This window comes from Hesperophylax consimilis, chromosome 17 (genome assembly GCF_061612785.1).
Source record: "Hesperophylax consimilis isolate HC1 chromosome 17, BYU_Hcon_1.0, whole genome shotgun sequence".
Lineage (NCBI taxonomy): Eukaryota > Metazoa > Arthropoda > Insecta > Trichoptera > Limnephilidae > Hesperophylax > Hesperophylax consimilis.
In genome coordinates, this window is record NC_142852.1 from 20,653,158 (window position 1) to 20,679,177 (window position 26,020).

Here is a 26,020-nt window from a genome sequence, read left to right on the forward strand (position 1 = left end):
CAGTTGATACTCTTGTGCGGTATTCATACAAAAAATATGTTTTCTCCATTGAAAATTCAGAAAATTATTTATTCTACAGTTTGATTATTAATGACCTTGAAAACCGCTGTCATAATTATTAAAAAATACCAAAATACTTCCAGAATTTTTAAATTAGATGGATTTCTACAAATTGAACACAAAAACACTAACTAAGTACCTATTTTATAATAATTTTATTCAATTTATATCATTGTTTATGATACATGATATTTATTTGTCTATTTTCGTTTGTCTATTCCCACAAAAATATAAATTCGCATCAAGCCCCGCAGCCATCACGTAGTATTGCGCAATGCTTGCAAGCCAGCTTTGGTACACGGTCAAAATGCTTGTCACAAAGTGCCATAGACAAAAAACTACGTGCTTGCGATCAAGCCGCTTGACCGTGTTCCAGTCCCTTTAGTGGTTATATAATATAAGGGGCATAACAACGGCCTAAATGTACTTTTTGAAACTCTCAAAACAAATCCAAGAGTCTTAAGGGCCCTATATACGGAAGACGTCAAAATTAAATCGACCTTCAAAACGCCAAGAGAACATGAATAGTTGCACTCGGAGCAAAAAATGGTTTATCCTTACTGTGAGTCAATATATGGTCCTTCAAATGGCTCTTACGAGAATATGAATAGTTGCAATCGGAACATAAAAAATAGTTTTCACCACTGTGGGTCAGCAAATGGCGCCTTAGATTGCTCTTTTCAGAACATGAAAAGTTGCATATTGAACATGAAAAAGGTTTTTCTCCACTGTGATTTATCATGTGGCGCGTCAGATTGCTCTTTCGAGAACATGAATAGTTGCACTCGGTACATGAAAAAGGTTTTTCTCCACTGTGGGTCAGCATATGGTTCTTTAGATTGCACTTTTGAGAACATGAATAGTTGCATATGGAACATGAAAACGGTTTTTCTCCACTGTGGGTCAGCATATGGCGCCTTAGATTGCTCTTTTCAGAACATGAAAAGTTGCACTCGGTACATAAAAACGGTTTTTCTCCACTGTGGGTCAGCATATGGCTACTTAGTTTGCGCTTTGTAAAACATGAAAAGTTGCATATGGAACATGAACAAGGTTTTTCTCAACTGTGGGTGAGCATATGTCTCCTTAGAAGGCTCTTTCGTAAATATGAATAGTTGCACTCAGGACATGAGAAAGGTTTTTCTCCACTGTGGGTTAGCAGATGGCTCTTCAAATTTTTGATGAAGAACATGTATAGTTGCACTCAGTACATGAAAACGATTTTTCTCCAGTGTGGGTCAGCATATGTCTCCTTAGATTGCTCTTTTTAGAACATGAATAGTTGCATATGGAACATGAAAAAGGGTTTTTCTCCACTGTGGGTCAGCATATGGCTCCTTAAATCGCTCTTTCGTAAACATGAATAGTAGCACTCGGGACACGAGAAAGGTTTTTATCCAGTGTGGGTCAGCATATGGCTACTTAGATTGCGCTTTGTAGAACATGAAAAGTTGCATATGGAACATGAACAAGGTTTTTCACCATTGTGGGTCAGCATATGGTTCCTTAGATTACTCTTATGAGAACATGAATAGTTGCATATGGAACACGAGAATGGTTTTTCTCTACTGTGGGTCAGCATATATCTCTTTAAATTTTTGTTTGAAAAACATGTATAGTTGCACTCGGAACATGAAAAAGGTTTTTCTCCACTGTGGGTCAGCATATGGTTCCTTAGATTTATTTTTTGAGAGCATGAATAGTTGCATATGGAACATGAAAAAGGTTTTTCTCCACTGTGGGTCAGCATATGGCTCCTTAGAGTGCTTTTTCGAGAACATGAATAGTTGCACTCAGTACATGAAAAAGGTTTTTCTCCACTGTGGGTCAGCATATGGCTCTTCAAATTTTTGATGAAGAACATGTATAGTTGCACTCAGTACATGAAAACGGTTTTTCTCCAGTGTGGGTTAGCATTTGTCTCCTTAGATTGCTCTTTTTAGAACATGAATAGTTGCATATGGAACATGAAAAAGGGTTTTTCTCCACTGTGGGTCAGCATATGGCTCCTTAAATGGCTCTTTCGTAAACATGAATAGTAGCACTCGGGACACGAGAAAGGTTTTTCTCCAGTGTGGGTCAGCATATGGCTACTTAGATTTATTTTTTGAGAGCATGAATAGTTGCATATGGAACATGAAAAAGATTTTTCTCCACTGTGGGTCAGCATATGGCTACTTAGAGTGCTTTTTCGAGAACATGAATAGTTGCACTCAGTACATGAAAAAGGTTTTTCTCCACTGTGGGTCAGCATATGTCTCCTTAGTTTGCTCTTTTCAGAACATGAAAAGTTGCATATGGAACATGAAAAAAGTTTTTCTCCACTGTGGGTCAGCATATGGCGCCTTAGATGGCTCTTTGAGAACATTAATAGTTGCACTCGGGACATGAAAAAGGTTTTTCTCAACTGTGGGTCAGCATATGTCTCCTTAGATGGCTCTTTCGTAAACATGAATAGTTGCACTCGGGACATGAGAAAGGTTTTTCTCCACTGTGGGTCAGAATAGATATATTTTTTGAGAACATGAATAGTTGCATATGGAACATGAAAAAGGTTTTTCTCCACTGTGGGTCAGCATATGGCTCCTTAGATGGCTCTTTCGTAAAAATGAATAGTTGCACTCGGGACATGAGAAAGGTTTTTCTCCAGTGTGGGTCAGCATATGACTACTTAGATTGCGCTTTGTAGAACATGAAAAGTTGCATATGGAACATGAACAAGGTTTTTCACCACTGTGGGTCAGCATATGTTTCCTTGGATATCTTTTTTGAGAACATGAATAGTTGCATATGGAACATGAAAAAGGTTTTTCTCCACTGTGGGTCAGCATATGGTTCCTTAGATATCTTTTTTGAGAACATGAATAGTTGCATATGGAACATGAAAAAGGTTTTTCTCAACTGTGGGTCAGCATATGGCTCCTTAGATGGCTCTTTCGTAAACATGAATAGTTGCACTCGGGACATGAGAAAGGTTTTTCTCCACTGTGGGTCAGAATATGGTTCCTTAGATATATTTTTTGAGAACATGAATAGTTGCAATCGGGACATGAAAAAGGTTTTTCTCCACTGTGGGTCAGCATATGGCTCCTTAGATTGCTCTTTCGAGAACTTGAATAGTTGCACTCGGTACATGAAAAAGGTTTTTCTCCACTGTGGGTCAGCATATGGTTCTTTAGATTGCTCTTTTGAGAACATGAATAGTTGCATATGGAACATGAAAACGGTTTTTCTCCACTGTGGGTCAGCATATGGTTCTTTAGATTGCACTTTTGAGAAAATGAATAGTTGCATATGGAACATGAAAACGGTTTTTCTCCACTGTGGGTCAGCATATGGCGCCTTAGATTGTTCTTTTCGGAATATAAAAAGTTGCATATGGAACATGAATAAGGTTTTTCTCCACTGTGGGTCAGCATATGGCTCCTTAGAGTGCTTTTTCGAGAACATGAATAGTTGCACTCGGTACATGAAAAAGGTTTTTCTCCATTGTGGGTCAGCATATGGCTCCTTAGTTGGCTCTTATGAGAACATGAATAGTTGCAATCGGGACATGAAAAATGTTTTTCTCCACTGTGGGTCAGCATATGGCTCCTTAGATAGCTCTTATGAGAACATGAATAGTTGCAATCGGGACATGAAAAAGGTTTTTCTCCACTGTGGGTCAGCATATGGCTCCTTAGATTGCTCTTTCGAGAACTTGAATAGTTGCACTCGGTACAAGAAAAAGGTTTTTCTCCACTGTGGGTCAGCATATGGCTCCTTAGATTGCTCTTTTCAGAACATGAATAGTTGCACTCGGAACATGAAAAATGTTTTTTTCCACTGTGAGTTAGCATGTGGCTTGTCAGAGAGCTCTTTTGAGAACATGAATAGTTGCACTCGGTACATGAAAAAGGTTTTTCTCCACTGTGGGTCAGCATATGTCGCTTCAAATTTTTGTTTGAAGAACTTGTATAGTTGCACTCGGGACATAAAAAAGGTTTTTCCCCACTGTGATTTAGCATGTGGTGCGTCAGATATTTCTTTTGTGAACATGAATAGTTGCACTCGGAGCATAAAAATGGTTTATCCTTACTGTGAGTCAATATATGGTCCTTCAAATGGCTCTTACGAGAACATGAATAGTTGCACTCGGTACATAAAAAAGGTTTGTCTCCACTGTGAGTCGGCGTATGGCTCGTCAGATGGCTCTTTTGAGAACAGAAAAATAATGGTTTTTCCACAGGATGCGTCTTTAGATCTGTCGACAAATTAGGAAAAATAAAATACGTATATAGGAAGCTCAACAAGTCTTATAACCTACGTACTGCGTGAATAGGCTTAGTAAATTCGTTAAACATATGTAAATAAAAATGGTGACGGGATAAATCAACACACTGACGATTTAACACACATTTTAAAAGTGATATAAGCTAACCTTTCCTTATCTGTGGTGTGTATTTACTACACATTGCTTCTAATAACTTTAATAACTCTATAAACCTAATAAATTCTGGGTTCAGATTTTAGGTATTCCTCCGTTATACATTTATGCTCTGAATTAAAAAATAATAATTTACATACTTTTCAAATTGCATTAAAAATCAGAGATTTTTTTTTTAAATCGGAACAAATACACCAATACAATCAACCGTGTGATACCAATACCCGAAGAGTGTGCGAACAAATGACACGCTGTTGATGTCCCGCTTTAATTCGCTATGCGGGAACATGAGACATCCACACGTCTGCAGTTGTATTTTGATTTATTCCATCGATACCTACGACCGCAAAGCTGTGTTTGTGCCAGCCGCTAGCCATTCGGCCGCGAACCGTTGTTAGATGTGGACCCCTCGCACGTTTCTTTAGCATCTGCCGATGGTTTTTTCATGTTTTCAGCAATTAAATTACAATTATTATCACTTTTGATATAAAACATAATAAACATAATCGATTAGCTATGAATATTAATAATTTTCCGATACTAAATCGCTTATTTTGAGATGTGTACTGACTACACAGCACCGGAACAGAACGACTACAAACAAACAAACACAGACGACACAAAACGCGTGGATTTTTTTAGCAAAGTAAGGGAAAGGTTAAGTAGGTTAGGTTAGGTTGGTTTTTTTTTTCGTTTCTAATGACTTTATATCACTTTTAAAATGTGTGATAAATCGTCAGTGTGTTGATTTATCATGGAACCGAAAATGCTTGTACTAAGCGAAACCAGTAATTTTAAGAAAATCAAATAAATAACATGTTTTTCAAAACAAGCAGCTGGAATTATTAAAGCTTACAAAGAAACGTGGTTTGATCTGCAGTCTGGGAAATGCTTTCAATGCGTTCTAAGTAGTTTTTTTTTTTTAACATCGCGAAGGCCACGCAAATTTATCATCCTTCATATTCTCGGGGTACAAGATCCGCCTTGATGGTGAACGCCTTTTTTACAGGTTGCACATTTATGCAACCTATAAAATATACCTAAATTGCTAAACCATACCGGAGAGAACAGAGTGATACCAGATAACATAAGCACTTTGAATTCATAAAAAACGTTAAAAATTGGAGAGCACGAATTGTTTGACGTGTTCTCAATAATCGGTTTTACCTGCTGTGTGGGTAATTCTGTCGAAACGTTCTAAGCATTCCTTTTTTATATCCGGCAGGTCAATGTCGATCTCCACGTAAGGATATCCCCCTCCATCTTCTCGGGGTCCATGATCCGCCTTGATGGTAACTGTCTCCAAATTAAAGCTACCTGGATAAATAAAACAACAATACTTAAATCGATAATTGATGTACATCAAAACGTATTTGTGTTAGTAGAAAGATTTAAATAAAATAAAAACATGAAACAGAACAAGATCGAGACAAATAAAAAGATAAATATCACTGAATTCAGGATTAAGAACACGATTTGAAGACTTGATTATACTAAAGACGTATCCCCCAGGACGACAATAGATCCTGGGTTCCTAGTTGTGACCTTTATCCTTTTAATTATTCATCGTATTCTGCCTACTGATATATAGGTTTTCCAATAAAAGGTGTCATTTTGAAAATTAAAGCAATTAATGATTCTTTATGACCGGAATTGAATGGTATTGATCTGGACAACGTTTACTTTCAACAAGACAGCGCTACGTGCCACACAAGCAACGAAACCATTGATCTTTTACGGGAAAAATTTCCGGACCGTGTTATCTCTCGAAGAGGTGATCACAATTGGCCACCGAGATCTTGTGATTTCACACCTTGCGACTTCTTCCTTTGGGGCCACGTGAAAGAGAAGGTCTACTCCAACAGCCCAGCGTCGATTCAAGACCTCAAAGATGGAATTCGTGAGGCTATCGAGGACATAAGGCAGCCACTTTGCGATTTGGTTATGGAAAATTTCATGAAAAGGATATGGTCCTGTAGGCGTGGTCGTGGTGGTCATTTAACCAATGTTATTTTTCACTATTAACGGCATATCTTCCTCTTTATAATGAATTAAACATTCGATCATTTATATTAAAAAATGGCATTTTCCTTTGAATATCAAAATAACACCTCTTATTGGTATTATATTGATAAGAATAACCTCCAAAATAGGTGAATATAAAAATAGGTTCCTGAAAATATTTACCATTAAATATATCTACTTAGAAGCGGGCATTTGCATAACACACTCAAGAATTTCATTAAAAATAAGAAATACGAAAATGTCAGCTTCAGGGACTGATTCTTCAAGAAAGAAAAATCATTTGTTCTTAAACATCTTCAGTACGGAGTGTGTTTGTTTTTAGTCAATGGAATGATGTATTCTTCCATGAATATATGTGTATTTTTTTAATATATGTATAATAAAGCATGTTTCTTAAACAATGTCACAAATTGAGGTGAAACTTGAGGAACAAGCTTAGTCCAGTCGGAACATTTCATAACGGTCGTGAATTTAGAACATCCGAATTTTATGTCCTACATTCTTAGCATTTTAAATGAGACTTACTGGCAGACGGAATACTCTCCGCATATTGCAAACATTCCTTCTTTACATTTGGGAGGTCGACATCTATATCCGTATACAGTATTTCACCGTCTTCTTCCTGGGGCCCTGGTTCCGTCTTGATGGAAACATTTTCTGGATTTAGTAGATCCATGGCGCTGCTGTGGTAGCGATAGCTTCAAGCTCAAATAAACATATCTGAAAAGAAACAGTGATAATGGAAATCTTTAAATAAATAGAGGAAACAGTTTTGTAGTTACTGATATCTCAAACATATTTCTTGACAGTTTTCAATATTAGAATTTGCTACCGTTGGATTAAATGGCAACAAATAAAAGTAAGGATGGGTATTTTTTTATCTAGAAATAAAAATAAAAATTTAAGAACACTAAAATGTATAACCTCAAAAAAGACATAATAAAAAATAAATTAACTAGCATCCTACTATCAAATCTGTCTGGCAAAGGGCTTGCATAGGTAAAATGAAGGTGTGATACCAGTTCGTTCTTAATGCGAAGTAGTAGATTCCGGCTCTTCACAGCAACTGTCCCAGTTTATAATTTATCAAAAAAAATAATGTCGTAGTCCAATGCAAAACAGCCTCACGCTGCTGGTCTCCAAAAGGGTCACTTTTAACCAATCAGGATCGGCAGATGCCATCCGATTCCACCAATCAAATGGTTAATGCTCCATATGCAAAGCTGATGCGCACAAAAATTGGTGAATGAGTTCGTAGAACCTCAGCCAAGTGGAATGCCCGCTGATCTCGCCTGGTGATCAAAGAATGGCCACTGCTTCCAATTGCTTCCAATGCAACTCACAGATTCTATCTCTCTCAGGTTTGGCAACTCTCCAAGTCAAAATTGCAGGGCTGTCAATTTGACCAATAGCAAAATGACAATGTGTAGGTACCTAAAGGTCCCACAATCCAAGACCATAGATGCGATGTAAGTAAAGTGATGCACACACCTTGTTACAAATCTTACGTATAACAAATTTTTATCATTAATCCTTCAGCTAGTGATTTACCAAAGAAACATTTTCCTCGGTGGTTATATTGGTGTTCGGCAACTGAAGTGTTTAATTAAGGACATGCAAATATATATTCAAGTTTAGTACGATTTTCAGTTTTGAATAAGTAATTAATTATCTTTTTTTCTATAAATAATTTGAATACTTATTTGAATATTTCACAAATAACTGAAAATTGAGAGAATCGCCATAAATCGTGGGATAACTCAATAAATAACACATAGGTAATAATATCTTTCTCAAAATATAAACCGGTATTACCTTATCTGCTTTCAAAAGAATATCGGAAATACTTACATTTTGTAAATGATTATTTAAATCAAATGCAAATTTATGTTATTATTCTGAATCTCTGGCCGCGGATAATACGAAATATTTTTAAATAAAATCTTTTGATTTACTTTAATTACTAAAGGGAAATTGATTGCATTTGGTAAAATTTAATTTTTTAATTACGTGAAATGATCATTCGCTTTCGTTGTATGGGATAACAGCCGGAATAATTTCTGTTGATGACAATTTCTTTTGTTGGTATTCCTGAAACCAGTGGCTAAAATTTTTACCATTAACTCTATGCAAATACTAAGAAAGGTTAGGATAGGTTATGTTGGGTTATTAAAGGTTAGATTTGATAGATAAGGTTAGATTAGGTTAGGTTTAGTTGGGTTGGGTTAGTTTAGATTAGTATAAGTAATGTAAGGTTAGGTTGAGTTATTATTTATTTTGTAAGAAACAAACAGCTTTTAAATAATATACAATGATAAATATAAATATACAAGTTAACTGAAGTCAAGCCACAGAAGTTTCTAATGCTCAAGTTCATTGGAAATGAAGTTTTAATATCTTGAAATTAATTTGATGTCAAAGGAAGGGGAGAGGAAAAGGAAAATAGGAAGAGGATAGGAGATGCTCCCGATACATTAAATACTCTTATATTAACAATCGATCGTACGCATTACTTCATATCGATATTTCTTTACGTTATTTACGAAAATGTCAATGCTGTAAAATTTTGTATAATATTGTGCACATATACGAGGAATTGGGGATTTTTTCGAATGTTTGTTCTACACGAGCAGTGCCGTCTTAAACTAGGCTGGGGCCCTTGGGCACACATGAATTTGGGGCCCTTTTGGAAAGTAAAAAAGCAGGTCAGGCCTGATGGGGCCCCCTTCCCTTCCCTTTCCCTAACAAAGCACCACTTTGAATTTTAAATTGAATGTTTTGTGGATTAATTTTGAGCTATCATATATTTTATTGACCGAAACACATTCCTTGAACAATAAAATATGTACCAAAATAACATTAATTGCGTTAATTTGATAAATTGATAGGTTTTACGATGTTTTCGTCAAGTATCACGCATCAGATTTGCATCGCGGCAAATTTGACATTTCGATTCCAAAGATAAATTATTTTAAAATATTCTGGTGTTGCCAGGTGAAAGAAACTAGTGGCTATATCATCAATGATGTTGGCGCAAGCGATTCTGATCTTGTTCTTTATACCATTTCTGTACACAGAAGGGTCAAAATCGCATTCAAATTTTTTTCCGCGCGCATGCGCACACACCGCCCGCATTATCTCGTTTCGCGAGAGAAATTGTCAGTCCTTCCGGGCCCCCTAAGAATGGGGGCCCTGGGCACGGGCCCCGTGTGCCCTTATGGTGAAGACGGTATTGTACACGAGGGTAGATAAAATAAATCAAAGTGTCGAGTTGATCTAGAAGGAATATGAAGATTTATTAACCCTAGACACCTAACGTTCGTGTGTACCCTAATAAACCTAACCATTCGTCGAATCGACGAAAAAATTTTTCATCAGTATTTTATCTATTTAATACTTATTTAAAAAAAAAAATATTTTCAAAAAATATGAAACAAAGGTTATATTGATAAACAAAACTATTTATTTAAATGTAATTGGAAAATATATTTGTTTTTAAATCTATTTAGTAAGGCACTAGGTATTTATAAAACTAGAAGTGAGATCATACTTAGAAAATTAATAATAAAGAAATAAAAATAAAAACAGCCTCTTTTCTTTGGCAAAAATAATTTAAAAGATCACGATCCCTTGTGTGAAAAAATAAAAAACTAGTTTTTTGAAGCGCAACTAGTGCAAAAATCAATTTTATGTTCACCACAAATTGCAGTGCTGCACTTTGAGCAATAAGTCTTCGTCATACGCCTTTTTTTATACGGACATAATCTACAAACTTTTCTTTTTCGCAAATTGGCAGTCTCTGTCGATCCAGGGTCATTTCTGGAGGTAGACTGACCACTTTGATCTTGAATTTCAGTGCTGACACATAATATATCTTGTATTTTACTTTTTATGTGTGTTGGCATTGTACGAATTTGCAGTCGTATTTGGAGCCAAGGTGTTACAAGTTGTGAATGAATTTGTGTCCTCTTCCGTCAATAAACGTTGAATATTTGCAACAGACAGCGATTTTTGCGAAGCCATAGCGAAAAAACTGCAAAAAACACGACAATAACAATATACCAAAAAGTCACACAAATCCTAACCATTCGTTGAAACGACGACTATGCGCGTAATATATCAAAAAATACTGCACTTACCCGCCGAACACTGCCACTCCCCGTAAGAGTTGTACGAGCACTGAGTTGGCAAGGAACGACACGATCATCCGCGCATGCGTTAAAAAAGGACAGCATATTTTGTGTCGCATAATCGTTGAATCGACGAAGGTTAGGTTTCTAGGGTTAAATTGGTAAATTCTGGTGAGTCCAGACCATTATTTAGAATTAAGATTTGATCAAAAATTAGACGTCGTGTTTGGATGGAGTTAAAATTATGAAATTTAATGGATTCGGTATAAATTGAGAAGTGTAAGTTTGATTTATAATTTATGTGTTTTAAACATTTTTTTTAATTCTTTCTCTTCTTTCGATATGGGCTTGGTATAAAGGAGTTCAGATCGGTGTACAATGTTCCAGTGCGGGCGAATATATGAGGTGTAAAGGGAATATACAGTATTTATGTTGTGGAAGGGTTTTGCTATGCGAATTATAAATCCCAGCATTTTATTGGCTTTGTTAATGATGTCATCAGTGTGTTGGATAAAGTTTAATTTAACATCCAGTGTTACCCCAAGGTCCCTGATATATTTTACTTCATTGATGTGTGTGCCGTTTAGTGTGTGTACAAGTGAAAAGGATATTTTATTTTTATTACGTGTAAATGTTAACTTATTGCATTTTGCGATGTTAATAACAAGTTTGTTTAATTCGCAATAGACAAAAAGACGATTGAGGTCCTCTTGAAGTTTAATGCAGTCATTGATTGATTTAATAACTAAGTATATATTTTATCATCTTGGATTTGAGGAGTCACAACGTTTTCCGACAGCTGTATAAAAGTTTTGCCAACCTTTTATATAGCTGTCGAAAAACGGAAATGGTAAGTGCTGGAGGGCGATTCTCGTTATTTAAGCCTTAAGCTAAATTATAGCATTCGTCAACGACTGCTATCGTTTGCGAAAGCTAGCATTCCGTCGCTTGTAACATCTTTTCTTAACTATTAAGCGATTCTCGATCTTCTGATAGCCTTACAAGTTCGATTTTGGAGAGACCTAGTAAAAAATCCTAAAGAAGCGTGGTTAAGAGCATCTACGAAATTATTAGAGATTATTGAAAACACAAATTGGTGAAATATAATTAAGTGACGCAAGGTTTCCAACTAAAACTTAAAAAAAAAACAAATACTTTGTATTATAATGCATTTTAATAACTGCTTATTTTATTTATGAATGACATAAATAAGCCATTTATCGAAGATTTACGTTTTGTGAAAAGGTACTTACCTCGCTGGATAGTAATGACTTTGTTACAGATTCACCACTTCTAAAATGACGTTTGCTGTCAAATGTCAAACTAAAGCGGCCGAGAGTGGTTTATTTATGGGCGCATTTATGTTGTCACCGTTTTCGTGTTCGTTTGCTAATTAACTTGACATAATTGTTTAAAATGAGGTAAGCAAAAGATATATGTTGTAAGTAAAAGCATGATATCATTTAAATGCCTTTCACCCCAGACTGAAACGGAATTAACAACGTATTATGTCTGTGTACAATTGCATTTTTAGGTTAAAAAGTGAGACAGCTATTTTATTATTATCTTTCGTGTACATCATTGTGTTTGAAACCTAAGAATAGTGTGTAATAGTTACATGCCATCAATTGTCGTAAAATTCAATTTCAGTGTGCAGCAACAGAGTGGCACGGTCAAGACAATTCGATAAATGCTGCTGGCGGATCCATGACAGGCGAGCCAATCTTTTAAAATGGAGACGACATTTAAAACCTAGGAGATTAATTAAATAATGCTGGTGCACACAAGACTATAATCCAATGGCTAAAAGTAAGTTTATTTATCCATTCGACTACCATAATACGGGCGTGTGTCTAGTGTGGTAGTCGAAAAGCATGTAAAAACTGTACACATTAATATTTCATGAATAAAGAAAAAAAAAAAAAAAAAAAAAAAAAAAAAAACTTTGAATAGTGCCTGTTCGACAATGTGTAGGTAGTGCGTTTGATTTGTTTTGTAATGAAATATTCGTTTCAGGTGTGGACCACATTCAAATCTAACATGAGGACCAAGGTTGCCAAAATGCTGAGAGACCACCTGCACACTGGTAACACCTGGTTTATTTATGTTTTATGGTGCTATATCATGTTTAACAAGTACACAACTGATATTGTGTGTCGAAATGCATAGCGGTTAAACACAAGATACCTTTGGCACGGTGGAACGTGCGGCAATTCCATCTCGTCTCTCCTCAGACACAGTCCGTTCTCTGTCAGGCATCTTCCGCGGGTCAAGCACATGTCTTGGTATGCCATCTACTTCGATGTTGTTGACTGAAGTAAGTCTTGTCACCCTTCCTTGCACGATGTGCATCTCCCATCTACTGGTTTAACCGCAAGAAGATTGCCCACTTAGAGCTCAGTCAATACTTCCTCTTCTATATTCACTTGCGCAGAAGGGTGTCTCCACGAGTGTGAAGTGTGAACTATACTAGACAGCGCAATACCTCGATCATCCTGACTTTTTGCAGCCAAAGATTGTACCGAAACATTGCCTGCAGGGGATCGCTTCCACTTCTGGCTGCAGTTCTCTTTATTGTTTGTCGTTCAACTATACCGTTTCCAGCTGGTCGGTATGAGGCGCAAAATCTTTGACGAACATTCCATCTCTTACACTTATCTGTAACACTGTAGGAACAAAATGCAGTACCATTGTCCATGAGAACTACTTTGGGCGGGCCTCTTTCCCGAAACACTTCTTCCAAATGTCTGATAATCGAAGCTGCATTATCTAACTCGATTTCCCGCCACACGGCAAATCTACTTGGACCGCAATCGATAAATGTGAGTAAACATTTCCTACCAAAATGAGTAACATCAACTGCCAAGCGACTCCAGGTTGTCACAACATTAAGATTACCCGCTTCATGGGATGATGGTGGAGGGTCAATTGTCCTCCATTGTACGCAGGAACGCACGCATCTATCGACGTCCTTTCTTCTCGCCTCGGGATCGACCAGCCGGGCAAGATGAAGCGTTCACTTTACTCCAAAGTGATGCTGAGCATGAAGAGTTTCTACGCTTAAAGCACATGTTTGCTCACCAGTTCCACTTTCAAGTCTCTCCCACCTATCTTCACACTCTGAGGAGTCTCTTTCACAACGTTTCCTGTCATGGCTACTCTTTGCCCGGGTCTTGCAAACCCTAGTAAGTACATCAGTTTTATTTCTACAGGACAACAAGGGTGATCGACAATGTCAGATCAAATTCTTCTACAATCTCCTTCACCTTCATCAACTCCAAGCGTCACTTAACGATCATCTCTGACACGACTACTCCCGGTCAGTGTAGATCTCACCCAGCACAAAACCGTCGCCGAATCTGTAATGATCTCCAGAGTTTGAAGATTTCACTTGAGAGTCAGATTTAATCCCTTAAGGAAGGAAAAGTACCAGCATTTACAAGACTTAAAACAGACATCAGAAAAGGATTAACACTCCTTTAACGATAACCTTCCGCATCATTAAAATCATTAAAATGCATCTAAATAGACTGCCTAGACATACACATACATTGTTGTGTTTTATTTTGTAAATGTAAAATTCCTATCTCCCAAATTTTCCGCTAGGTTGTTCATAAAACTGTTCTCAGAAAAGTATGTATCTTTTGTAAAATGCGTATCTCCATTCTCGGTTTTTACGTAAACTTCGTCACTCCGATTTGAAATAGAAAGCCTTAACTTACAAAAGTTTAATGATTGAAAATAAATTTCCAAATATATTATATGTTCGAAACATAAATAAAAAGAATAAGCCGTCTTTCATTTTTTTTCACTACGAGGTTTTTTGTGCCTCCTGTAAAATTTTACATTTGGGAGTTACGCATTCTACGAATTAATGCGACGCAATATTATTTGTTGTGTACTTGTTTTTGTTGAAAAATTATTTATAATTATGTGTTGTCAATAAATTGTTTATTATGTACTACATGTCATGAATTATTTATACCTATGAGCTATGAGTTTTCCTATTTCATGCCGGAGTTCCATAACACAAGGAACGCAGCTTCATCACTTTGCATTTACATCCAAGGTAACCAAGTTCGGATCACAAATCAGAAATGTTCATTTTTTATTATAATATGACTTTCTTGTGCATATTATGAAGAGCTCACCATTTGCACGTTTAAGGAGCGATTCCCGTGATGATTGCAGTACATATATTCCTGTACTGCAGTACCAACGATAGCTATACGAGTGCAGTCAATTGCTACTATAGTACCAGGGAAAGGATCACCGGACTGCTCAAATATTTGTTTGGCTTTTTGCCTATCTGCAGCAGTCAAAGGAAATTTAACCCACATCAGGGGGGCAAGCACAGAAAATTCGATAACTTTACAATATGGAGTTCCTCAAGGCTCTCATCTGGGCCCACTTCTCTTCGTATTGTTTATAAATGATTTATCTTTATGTTTCGAAAATGTCAAATTCATTCTATTTGCAGATGACCTAAAGCTTTTTAAGATTATAAAATGTTTAAATGATGCACTTATCCTTCAGCATAATATAGATAGACTTGCTAGCTGGTGTGAAATAAACAAATTATTCCTAAACGTAAAAAAGTGTTTCCACATGTGTTTTTACCGTTCACGGACTCCAATAACCATATCGTATTCAATTAACAATAATGAAATTGCATTAGTACCATTTATCAAAGACCTTGGTGTTATTTTTGACAGAAAACTTACCTTTGATCGTCACTGTGAAACAATTTCCAATAAGGCCATGCAAATTCTAGGTTTTGTAATGCGTAAAACAAGGACTTTTCAAAACATTGAGTCAATTAAATTACTCTACTGCTCTCTTGTGAGATCGCACCTAGAATATGCATCTCCTGTATGGTCTCCGATTTATACCTGTAACTTACACCGCTTGGAGAAAGTACAAAGAAAATTTCTTCGATACGTTCAATTCAAATTGAGACAGCCTGTAATTGATATCTGCTATAATACATTAATGTCTGGTCTAAATCTACCACTTCTTTCTACCCGGCGAACTATTAATGACATTCTTATACTTTTTAAATTACTGAACAATCTCATAGACTGCCCTCAAATGTTAAGTGTTATAAATTTTCGTGTCCCTGTTAAATCAACTCGACTCCACCATCTTTTCCACAGTGACAATCATAGCACTAACTATTTGTATCATTCACCGTTGGCGCGTTTTCACCGCACTGCCAACACGTATACAGACCTTTTTGATATTTTCAAAACCTCACCGTCTTGCATCAAGGCAAAAATACTTGGTTATGAATGTAATTGATATGTTTGTGAAATGTTAAATGTCTGTTTGTACTGCATCATACTGACTGTTGTGTTCTTCTTTATGTGTAACATATATATGGTGTTCTATACATATACATTCCACATATATACATATATGTGAAATGTATATGTATAGCATCAATAAAAACTGCTTGTGGATGTATTATTTTAATGAAAAATGCTATTTCTAATTGTCAAGTCTCTGACAGCCCTGAACTGTGTAATGATAATCCCATGTTTCACATTACTGTAAAAGCCTTTTATGGCGTTTAATAAATAAATAAATAAATAAATAAATATCGGATCGACAGACGTAACTTCCGACTAGTTTATATCAATACCCCCTAGCATGTAAAAGCTATCGGTAACTATACCAATATTGATAACGCAATAAATAAGAAATCGATATACGCTGGCAATACTGAAGCAGTTGTCTATGGATCGCTTCTCAAACGTCAAACGTCAAACTTCAACGGTTACCAACGGCTTTACGTATTAATCGTATTATCTACAAAAATCAACTTATTATGATGTCGAAGTCAAATGAATCAATGTAAGTTATTTATTTATCTTGTTTATATGGGATTATCAATAAAGATGTGCTTGTAGACATTCAGAATGCTTTATTACGATTTCAGCAAGAAAGTACGGTCGACGGCCAGTCAAATTGATTTTCTCACCAACTATATGGCAAGTCATTCAGAATTCGCTGCTGGCAGATTTGTTGGTCCTCAGGGTGCCCAAAAAAACCGCGACATGTGGCAGAAGTTGGCAGAGCAATTGGCTGAACTAGGTCCTGCTAAGTCAGCCGAGCAGTGGAAAACAGTGAGTATTTTAACTTACCTAAACAAACTGGCTTTTTTTACGAAAATGCCTGACTTCTAATCTAATCTATCATGAAGACACTTAATATAAGTCCGTAAAACACTTTTAAGCTGATATTTTTTTTGTTCTTTTCAGACATGGCGTGATTTAAAGTGTAAGTCGCGGGCAAAAAACGCCGATGCCAAGCGAGCTGCTCTCAGAACTGGAAACACTGTTACCATACCGGTATTAAGTGACATCACTCAAAAAGTGATTAGTATCATTGGCTGAGCCAGTTCTGAGGGCAGTGGAGTTCCCGAAAGCTGCATAGGAGAGGGACCAGAACAACTTGTGCTGGATATTGAGGTCACTAATGTCTTAGAATGTTAATATAATATATATTTGCTGTCAAAATGGAAGTTATCGTTCATCATCAATGCCAATTATTTGTGTTTTATAGTACTCCGATCAGCAGCTCTTCACGCCTCAGCCCAGTGTAGGGATGGAAACTGGGCTGAGAAGTCAACCCAACCCAGCCAAGAAGAGGAAGCTAGCTGCTACGCCAGATGTCGGCTGTCGTATGGCAAAAGCTCAAGAAGCCAGCAACAACATCTCTAAAGAGCTTGTGGCAGTCGCCAACAGATTTACAGATGTTTTTGAAGTATTTCCTACATATTTCTTTTTAAATCACTCCCAAGTAATTTCAAATTAAGTAAAGTTTATGAATTGTTATTTATAATTTCAGAGTTCAGTGGCAACCTTTCAAAGTTCAGCGGCGGCCTTCTTATTCTCATTAACTTACTAATGAACCATCACGCCGTTTCCCGCAGGGGTAGGCAGTACCAGTACAAAGGATGTACCGCCAATCAACTCGGTCTTGGCACACACTTCTTGCCTCTTTCACGTTCATACATCGTCTCATAAATTAATGTCATCATATACAATGTAAAACGAAAATACGTCGATGTAAAATATATGGTCTCATCGGTAAATTAATGAATTATTATCTATCGTTTCAGAGGTACACTGCAGCACAAGAAGAAAGGGTTGACATACTCCGACAACAGATATTGAGGTATTACAGTACATATTTCATATTATTATGATGTCACTTGAATGATTGAGTATGTCTCAAGAGAGGCACGAGAAACACGATACTTAAAAGTTCATGAAGCGAGGCTAGCAGCCTACAATGGAAAGCTGGTACTACTCTAATATATATATATATATATATATATATATATATATATATATATATATATATATATATATATATATATATATATATATATATATATATATATTGTCCTCTTCCCGTATTATGTTGATCCAGTAAGAAGTTGTTAGACTAAGTTGATCCACCTTTAACACCATATAACTTGGCTATTATGGAATACATCTGAATGAATTGACAACAGTGGTACAATAATTATCAATGTTGCCAGTTTGCCAGAAAAACCATTTGATATACTGTTAATAAAATTTTCAAAATTTGTATGGAAATCGGATGCATAATTTATGTTGATCTACCCAAATTGGCATACTTATGTTGATCTCATATATATTGATCTATTCCCGTAGTATGTTGATCCAGGTAAGAAGTTATTAGACAAAGTTGATCTGTGTCCCTATATATGGTTTTACTAAATGAACCAATCAAGGGGCAATCGGTGGACTGTTCATCACAAGGTTTTATGTGATTCCGTAATCTTTTGTGATATTGAACTCAAAGTATTAGTCTCTAGAGTCGAATATCGCATGAAATGACTGTGAAATGGTACCGTTTCAAATCAAAATGACGTGTGTTGCTTGAATTGTTTATAAGAAATGTATGCGTATTTAGATCGAAACGAAAATTTCGCAAAAACAAATCCATAAAAAAATCATAACTTAGCAGGGGTACACGGGTTCATAGGGTGAGGTTTGTCTAGGTCCTGGCGGCGGATGCGTTTTCCCATCTACTGCGTGGCGGGCCGGATCGAAATAAACTGGTTGAGGGATACCTTTCGACCACAAAAATCCAAAATGGCGGCAAAAGGAATAATGTTATGTAGGAAATTTTGAACCTGTATCTTTTACCATCTCTCCTGATTACGCTTCGTGACTTAGTAGGGGAGGCCGGGTTCTTGGTTATAATGGGTAATTAATGGATGGTTGGACGCGGTTGGAGCTAACTAAAAACTGTCCAAAGAAGCGAAGCTAGCAGTCCACAATGGAGTGCTGGTACCTACCCTAATATATGGAAATGAGGCATGGAATTGGCAGAAGAAGGCTGAAAGTAGACAGAATATGATGCCATGCCTCACTTCCATATATTAGGGTAGGTACCAGCACTCCATTGTGGACTGCTAGCTTCTTTGGACAGTTTTTTGCTATCTCCAACCGCGTTCAATCATCCATTGATTACCCATTTTAAATAATTACCCATTATAATCAAGAACCCGGCCACCCCTACTAAGTCACGAAGCGTAATCAGGAGAGGTGGTAAGAAGTTCAAAATATACCATATAACATTATTCCTTTTGCCGCCATTTTAGATTTTTATGGCCAAAAGGTATCCCTCAACCAGTCTCTTTCGATCCGGCAAGTCCACAATGGAGTGCTGGTACCTACCCTAATATGTGGAAGTGAGCATGAAACTGGCAGAAGAAGGCTGAAAGTAGACTGAATACTGTAGAAATGAGATCCCTGAGGCATATGTGCGGTAAAATCATGTATGACGAAATGTGCGTATGCTGTGTCTATTCTAGGGGTATTTTATTAGAGCCTGTTTATATATGAACGGGTCGTTTCTCCAACTCGTTTTATCGTAAGTCGGCTCGCATGTGGAACGAGCTATCGGCATCTGTTTTTCCTCCTCCATATAATCCGGGCCTCTTTAAGACCCGCATTAACAAATTCATTCCTACAGACCCTACCTTAACCCGCCCCATAACGCTGCCCAACTGGGTGGCGACATAGTTTCTCTGTATTTAACGTGTAAAGACAGGGGCGCTCTAGTGAGATTTGTCACATAAAAAAGTCATACCTCCGAATTTGAATATGGAGACATACAAAATGATCTATATTATAAGTTATAACCAATGAATTCACACAATTTTTATCGATTATCACTTTTTATTAGGATTTAAAAAAAATCGTAAACTTTATAATCACATAACTCTTGAAAAGAAAGTCCCAATGATTGGCATAAATCATTCAAATCGAATAAACATTATTTTTTAAATATTAATATTCTGTTTAAATTTTTGTCACATCTTACCGGAAATCGTTATATTTTAAAGTTCTCTAAATAAAATTAAATCTTCTTATTTAAAAGAATTATCTCACATTTAATATTATTTAAACAATATGACCGGAAGTCGGCATCTTTCAGTGGAATATACTAAAAAAACACCACAAGGTGGTTACAAATGCAATTATATTTAATCAATTTTTTCGATTATATTTTATGTGAAGAATTTTTCACAGAGGCCCAATGAATATTAATGAAATACAATTAAATCACTTGCTTCATCGGTAGAGGAGACCAAAGCCAATTGAACCAATTTGACTTTAACATTTTCTACGTCTTGCATATAAAGTTTACGAAAAAAATACTTATAATCAACGTCAGACAATTTAACTGCCCACCAAATTCGTATATGATTTTTTTTCAATCTCATATAAATTAAGCTATATTCTCATAAACCAATTGAGTGAAATGCTGCAATGACCCCGACCCCGGGGTTAGTATTAGTTTAATTTAGTTAGGATTAGTTTAAACTTACTCTTCAAAATTTCATTTTTTTTAACGTAATACACTATATATCCTCAAGAAAATCTGTTTAATCACGAACCGTAACTACTTGATGTAATAAAAAAAGAAAAACAAATATATGTTAATATCATAGTTTGCTTTAATCTCGATAAAAACAGAAGAAGAAAAAGTTTTTTTTTATGAATGAGATAAAACTTTACCCCAAACAACGTGTAAATATATTAATTAAAATCAAAATATAAACTTCACATTAGGAAAGAGGACAACGAACAAATAATTACATTGACTAAGTGTTACGGACGGACATGCACTTGAGCAAGACTTGGGAGCTGTACTCACAGAAACTTTAAAAAAACTTGGGTTTATTTGTAGTACGGGGTCAATTATTATTTTTATTATTATGTAATGAGCAGGCAGCATTCTGCTGTTGCGCTCATATCTGATTTTACAACAAGTTTGACAGTAATTGAGTTGTACTGGTATAATTATCCCCCGAAAACATTAAAACGGAAACAATATAAACTACTTTTTTAAAAGAAAGACATACATTCCCGGGTTTCGAATAACCTGGCAATATTTGAAAATCTCCTACTACCACCACAGTCAGCTGAAAATGTTGCTTGTGTTGTGATGGAGGACTTAGCCAGCCCAGGAATTGAACACACTACGCCGCGCCTGGGTGGGACCCAAACGCGATGTCAACTCGGCCACCGACCGGTCTAAAATATGACAGAGATCGCTCCAGTGGATAAGTAATAAAACGTAGTTTATAGGCAGTTTATAAAAAAAAAATTGTCTAAAGAAACAGATACATTTTTAAAACAGTAATAAATAAAGTACATTCTGGAATCGTTAATAAGTCGTTTTGAAATATTTAGCCGTGTTAAGTAATCAATAGTATCCGGAAACGCGGTGGCAAAACGTGGAATTCCATAGCCGTTTTTAATTTATTAAAAATATTTATAAAATCAAAGACAAAACAATTAAATGTATTCTAATCAGGGTGTCGTTATAACAAAAGAACGCCGGCATGGATATATCGCGGCGCGGGCGGCCACGCAGCTGCATTATCTTAACAACGAAGTTTAGGTCTGATCAAATTCACAATAAAGTATTATTTTGTAACGAAATTAGTTTTAATACAGAGAATATCCAAATAAACCTTTTTTGTGTATAAAAACATATCGGCTTCTTTGTCTGGATGTGGTGTGATTTGATTTGTATTTTTTTATGAAACATTATTATGAAGCATCGAAGAATTATCAATATTTAAATAAAAAAATATTGAAGTGTTTTACGCTCTCCTCTAGCTGGTATTAGTATAACATGCACGTGTTCGGTTCTAGACAAACTGTGAAAAAAATCAGCTTCTCATTGGGTGGTCATGTAAAATGAGTGTTATTCATTGATGTATTAATGTCACATGTTAGTCTGCTATTGTTACAATAATATTGAAATTTTGCCATTTTGCCGTGCTAAAAACACTTTATTCAACTTCTCGAAATTAGCTGTAGATTTTTAGTTTTGAATACCACACCAGAGTCCCAACTGCTCCCGTCTGGAGCCAGTGAGACTATGGCATCCTCAATTGGGGTTGTTGTGAGACTGAAGAGATTGTGAACCTCGAAGGAGATGAGGAAGTTGGGAGAGTACTTGGCTCTTCAGATCTGGTTGCCAAACACTAATTGTAAAATAGTACAAATTAATTTTAGTAAAATTTATTTGAGCCCGCGACCTTCGGATTGCTAGTCGATAGCCTTACCCCTCGATAACGGAGGCCGTCATTTAGGAACGTTTTAAATTATGTTTTACATTTGAAAGTAGACGTTTATTACAATTTGGGAGGAGGGTATGTGCACCGCCGCCCCGGGAACCATTTATTGGATAACCTACACTTCTGCCATAGGTCTCCCCAAGTTGTTGGATATGTTTGGTGACTTATCAGGTGTGCCCGAGTTTATGGGGTGAGGTATGTGAGGGGCTTGGCGGCGGATGCGCCTGCCTAATAACTGCGTGGTGGGCCGGATCGATTAGTCCTCTTTCAACGCATCGCCTTGCAACGCAGTAGGAGAGTTGGATTCTTATGTATATCACTCAATCACACTGAACCCCAGATTACTACCCACCCATCATACCTATTTACTTCCCAGAACCCACTCTCCTTCCTTTCCTTCAAAATTCCCCCAACACAGCATTCACAAAGATGACATAGGCCCTGAGGGTTACGATTTTCCTCAGGGCCTCCTGAGTGGATATGTTGTAAAAAATATAAGAAATAAACAACAATCTCGCTAAACGTTGACGGTGACCTATGGTAGGGGTGTTGGTTATCTAATAAATGGTTCCCGGGGCGGCGGTACACATAATTGTAATAGTTCTCGAGGGCTCTGATGTACAGACATTATGGCTCTTGTTGATTGACGAACATATACTAAAAAATCGTTGGTTGGAATCGTAGCTTGAAATGACTTTAGCCATGTTTAGTAATAAACAAATTAGAATAGATTTTTTAGCAATCATAATTTAAAATTTGTAAAATTTAATTCTCACCAATCTAATCGCCGCAATTTTAATAGGCACATATTATGGATATTACGCTTTGTTTCAACTTAATCATTACAAGAAACTTACGTCGGGAGAGATGGTAAAAGATACATTAAAATAAAATTTTATTCAATCAAAGTTCAAAATTTCTCTTTTAAAATGACCCAGACAAACCTCACCCTATGAACCCGAGCACCCCTGCTAAGTCACGAAACGTAGTAAATGATGTATTAAATTTACAATTTTTGTTTAATCAAGTTCAAAAGATTTTTTTAGCATGGATTTGACGTTTGCGAAAGTTCCATTTCAATATAAATACTCGTGAGGCAGTCTATCCTCTGTAAGTATAAAGTCATTTTCATAGAATATGGATGTACTAACAGGATCTAAAAAGTACGACAACGCGCGCGAAATTGGCGGTTAAGTTACAACGCATGCAAGCCGTCAAGTTTGTCAGAAATATATAGATCAACAAAATAAATCGTGTAAAATGTATATGCGACCGAAAAATGGGCGTGGCTTACAGCTAAATCTCGATGACACAAGTTGATCTGTAGGGATTTACATATGTATGCCAGCTTGGGTAATGGATCAACATATCCGGGGTGGATCAACAAATGCAAACGGATCAACAAATACCTGGCGTACCGTCGCGCGAGATCAACATAGTACGAGAGGGGATAAATATATTTATATATATATATATATAGCAGTGAGGCATCGAACTGGCAGAGGAACGATGAAAGTATAATGAATGAAATCTCTAATAATACACTTTTCTTTCTATTTCTAGACCAACAGATCCAGTACCATCGACTTCCCATAACTATTCATTGCAGTTGGAATCTGAAGACGAGGAAAATTCAATTTAATTTTTATGTGTGCCATTTGTTCCAATATCTCTGTTTTACTTGTTCATTAGAATAAGTTTTATTTTCTTTTTATTTTATTTATTAAGTTAAAAGAAATATACATATTTCGCTTTATTAACTTAAGTACACACTAATTTTAAAATCAAACGGTTTTCTTAAATATATTAATTCTATTACTGTTTTCAAGCTATCGGGAAGGAGATTGTATACGTGTACACCCTCATAGCCTGTATTTCTTTTGCCACTTTCAGTCTTTGGTGAATTTGAGTATATGTAATTTGTTATGTACTTGTATAGTGTTCAATGACTTGTAATGTTTACATAAATGTTGTATTTGTGTGTATGAAGCCATTTTGGTTTTTGTAGATTTATAGACATATGTTATATTCATACAGTTTTAGTAAAATACTTTTTTTATGTGCTCCCGTCTGGAGCCAGTGAGACTATGGCATCCCCAATCGGGGTATGTTGCGAGGCTGAAGGTAGTGGGGAAAGGAAGGAGATAGGGAAGAGGAAAATGGGGAAGTAAAAAAATACACAGTTTAGCAAAAATAGTAATTATGTAATCACATAAATATAAAATATTATCTTATCATAGTAACAAGATGTTAGAATCTGTCTTAAGGGCCATCTCAAAACATTTTTCGAAACTTTACGCCGATAGATGGTGTTATTTTCAATATCGTCTAATAAAACACTTTTAACACGTTATGCTTTATAATATTGAGATGAATTATTGGTTTGCGAACGTATATAAGTAATATTAATCTGTATAAATTTTTTATGGTACCTATAATTACATAATCGTAGAAAACGGCTGAAAAATACACAATTTCATTGCAAAAAATACGTACAAAAGACATTTCACGCAGCTCCGCGCGCGTTGGTACCAGTTGGTACAGGAAATTTTTATTTACCCAACCAAAACCATTTGCGAAAAAGACTCCATTTCAAAAAATTTACGATGTTTCGCATGAGTATGAAAGAGACACGAGATAGAGGTTTGTTCAATTCACTAAACTAAATCAATGCCTGGGAAGATTAAATAATTTATAAAAGGAGCCGGCTAGGAACAACGGTATGTGTGCCGGGAGCTGGCGTTAACTGGACCTTTTTTTTAATGGCCGCTTTTGCTAAATGGACATAATCATACCAAGCGATGTAGGTATATACCTACATAGTAACCATGTATTCGCGCGGTTGCTTGCTCACAAATATTTCGCGAATAAGTCAAAAGGTTACACTTTTTCTTACATTTCTATGGGGCGCATTCATCAAACCAACGAAGTGGTTAGAATTGCCAGACGGAGAAACAAATTTGTCATATGCACAAGTCAGAAAGGGCTCTCGTAACATCATAACATCATCTCGCACATAAATAATATAGGCATTGTTTTGAAATCAGCTCGCCACGTGCGTCGTAATATATGAGTGTCCACAAAGACGATGCCTACAGTGTGCATATGAAGTCGCCTTTTCACATTAAAAAACTTTTTGTATTTTGTAAATGGGTATATTTTATTTTCACAAATGACAAACATGTCATGTTAATAATAGTAAATCCTTTATAGGGCAGAAAGGTGATTGAAAAAAAAAAACTTTTTGTACAAATATCTTATACACGGTGTCCATAAACTAGTTGTAAAACTGCCATCACAGTAAGCGGAAAGCGTTGCCTGGGTCGTGATGGAGGAATTAGCCAGCTGTGGAATTGAACTCACGATGCCTGGCGGGAACGACGATAGTAAAAGATTTTTTATTTACTTATTTATTTATTTTTTATTCTTTTCACATATTCTGTCCATATTTCTTTTTTTTATGAGATCCTTTTTCTTTCAATGTTTGTTTTAATATTTTGTCCGATAGCTTGAATTGGTCTACTTTGTCCAATTAATTCATCATCTTTCTCACAGAGAAGCAGTCCTGGATTTATCAATAGGCCTTATAGGCCGCGGCTTAGGGGCGGCAGAGTTCAGGGGGCGGCACTCGCTCGCTTTGGTAAGCCGTGTATGCGATTATAAACAAAAAAAGTCCCTGTGGATAGACAGAGTTTTATAACTATTAGACGATAAATATTATTTTTTAGAGGCGCTAAT

The 26,020-nt window shown here is 36.2% G+C and overlaps 1 protein-coding gene and 2 long non-coding RNA genes across 4 annotated transcripts in view; 2 read left to right on the top strand and 1 right to left on the bottom strand.

The window, feature by feature from the left end:
* The window catches only part of LOC149416186 (uncharacterized), a 35,657-nt gene extending 28,315 nt beyond the window's left edge, over nt 1-7,342 (bottom strand). The window contains exons 1-3 of the mRNA XM_089641906.1: nt 7,037-7,342; nt 5,654-5,803; nt 3,950-4,303 (exon numbers count right to left, since the gene is read on the bottom strand). Of these exons, the coding sequence (XP_089498032.1) occupies nt 3,950-4,303; nt 5,654-5,803; nt 7,037-7,187 (655 nt within the window). The 5' untranslated portion in view covers nt 7,188-7,342. The remainder of the gene's footprint in view (nt 1-3,949; nt 4,304-5,653; nt 5,804-7,036) is intronic.
* Nucleotides 7,343-11,964: 4,622 nt separating this feature from the next.
* On the top strand, nt 11,965-13,880 carry LOC149416187 (uncharacterized). The gene is made up of 4 exons (XR_016303658.1): nt 11,965-12,062; nt 12,292-12,450; nt 12,658-12,727; nt 13,854-13,880. It is a non-coding gene; the product is annotated as an uncharacterized LOC149416187 (long non-coding RNA).
* Nucleotides 13,881-16,454: 2,574 nt separating this feature from the next.
* On the top strand, nt 16,455-25,719 carry LOC149416188 (uncharacterized). 2 transcript variants are annotated; one of them, XR_016303659.1, is made up of 5 exons: nt 16,455-16,497; nt 16,905-17,114; nt 17,209-17,409; nt 17,768-17,823; nt 23,846-25,719. It is a non-coding gene; the product is annotated as an uncharacterized LOC149416188 (long non-coding RNA). The 2 variants fall into 2 exon arrangements; XR_016303660.1 differs by lacking the exon at nt 16,455-16,497 and adding an exon at nt 16,693-16,769.
* Nucleotides 25,720-26,020: the final 301 nt, after the last annotated feature.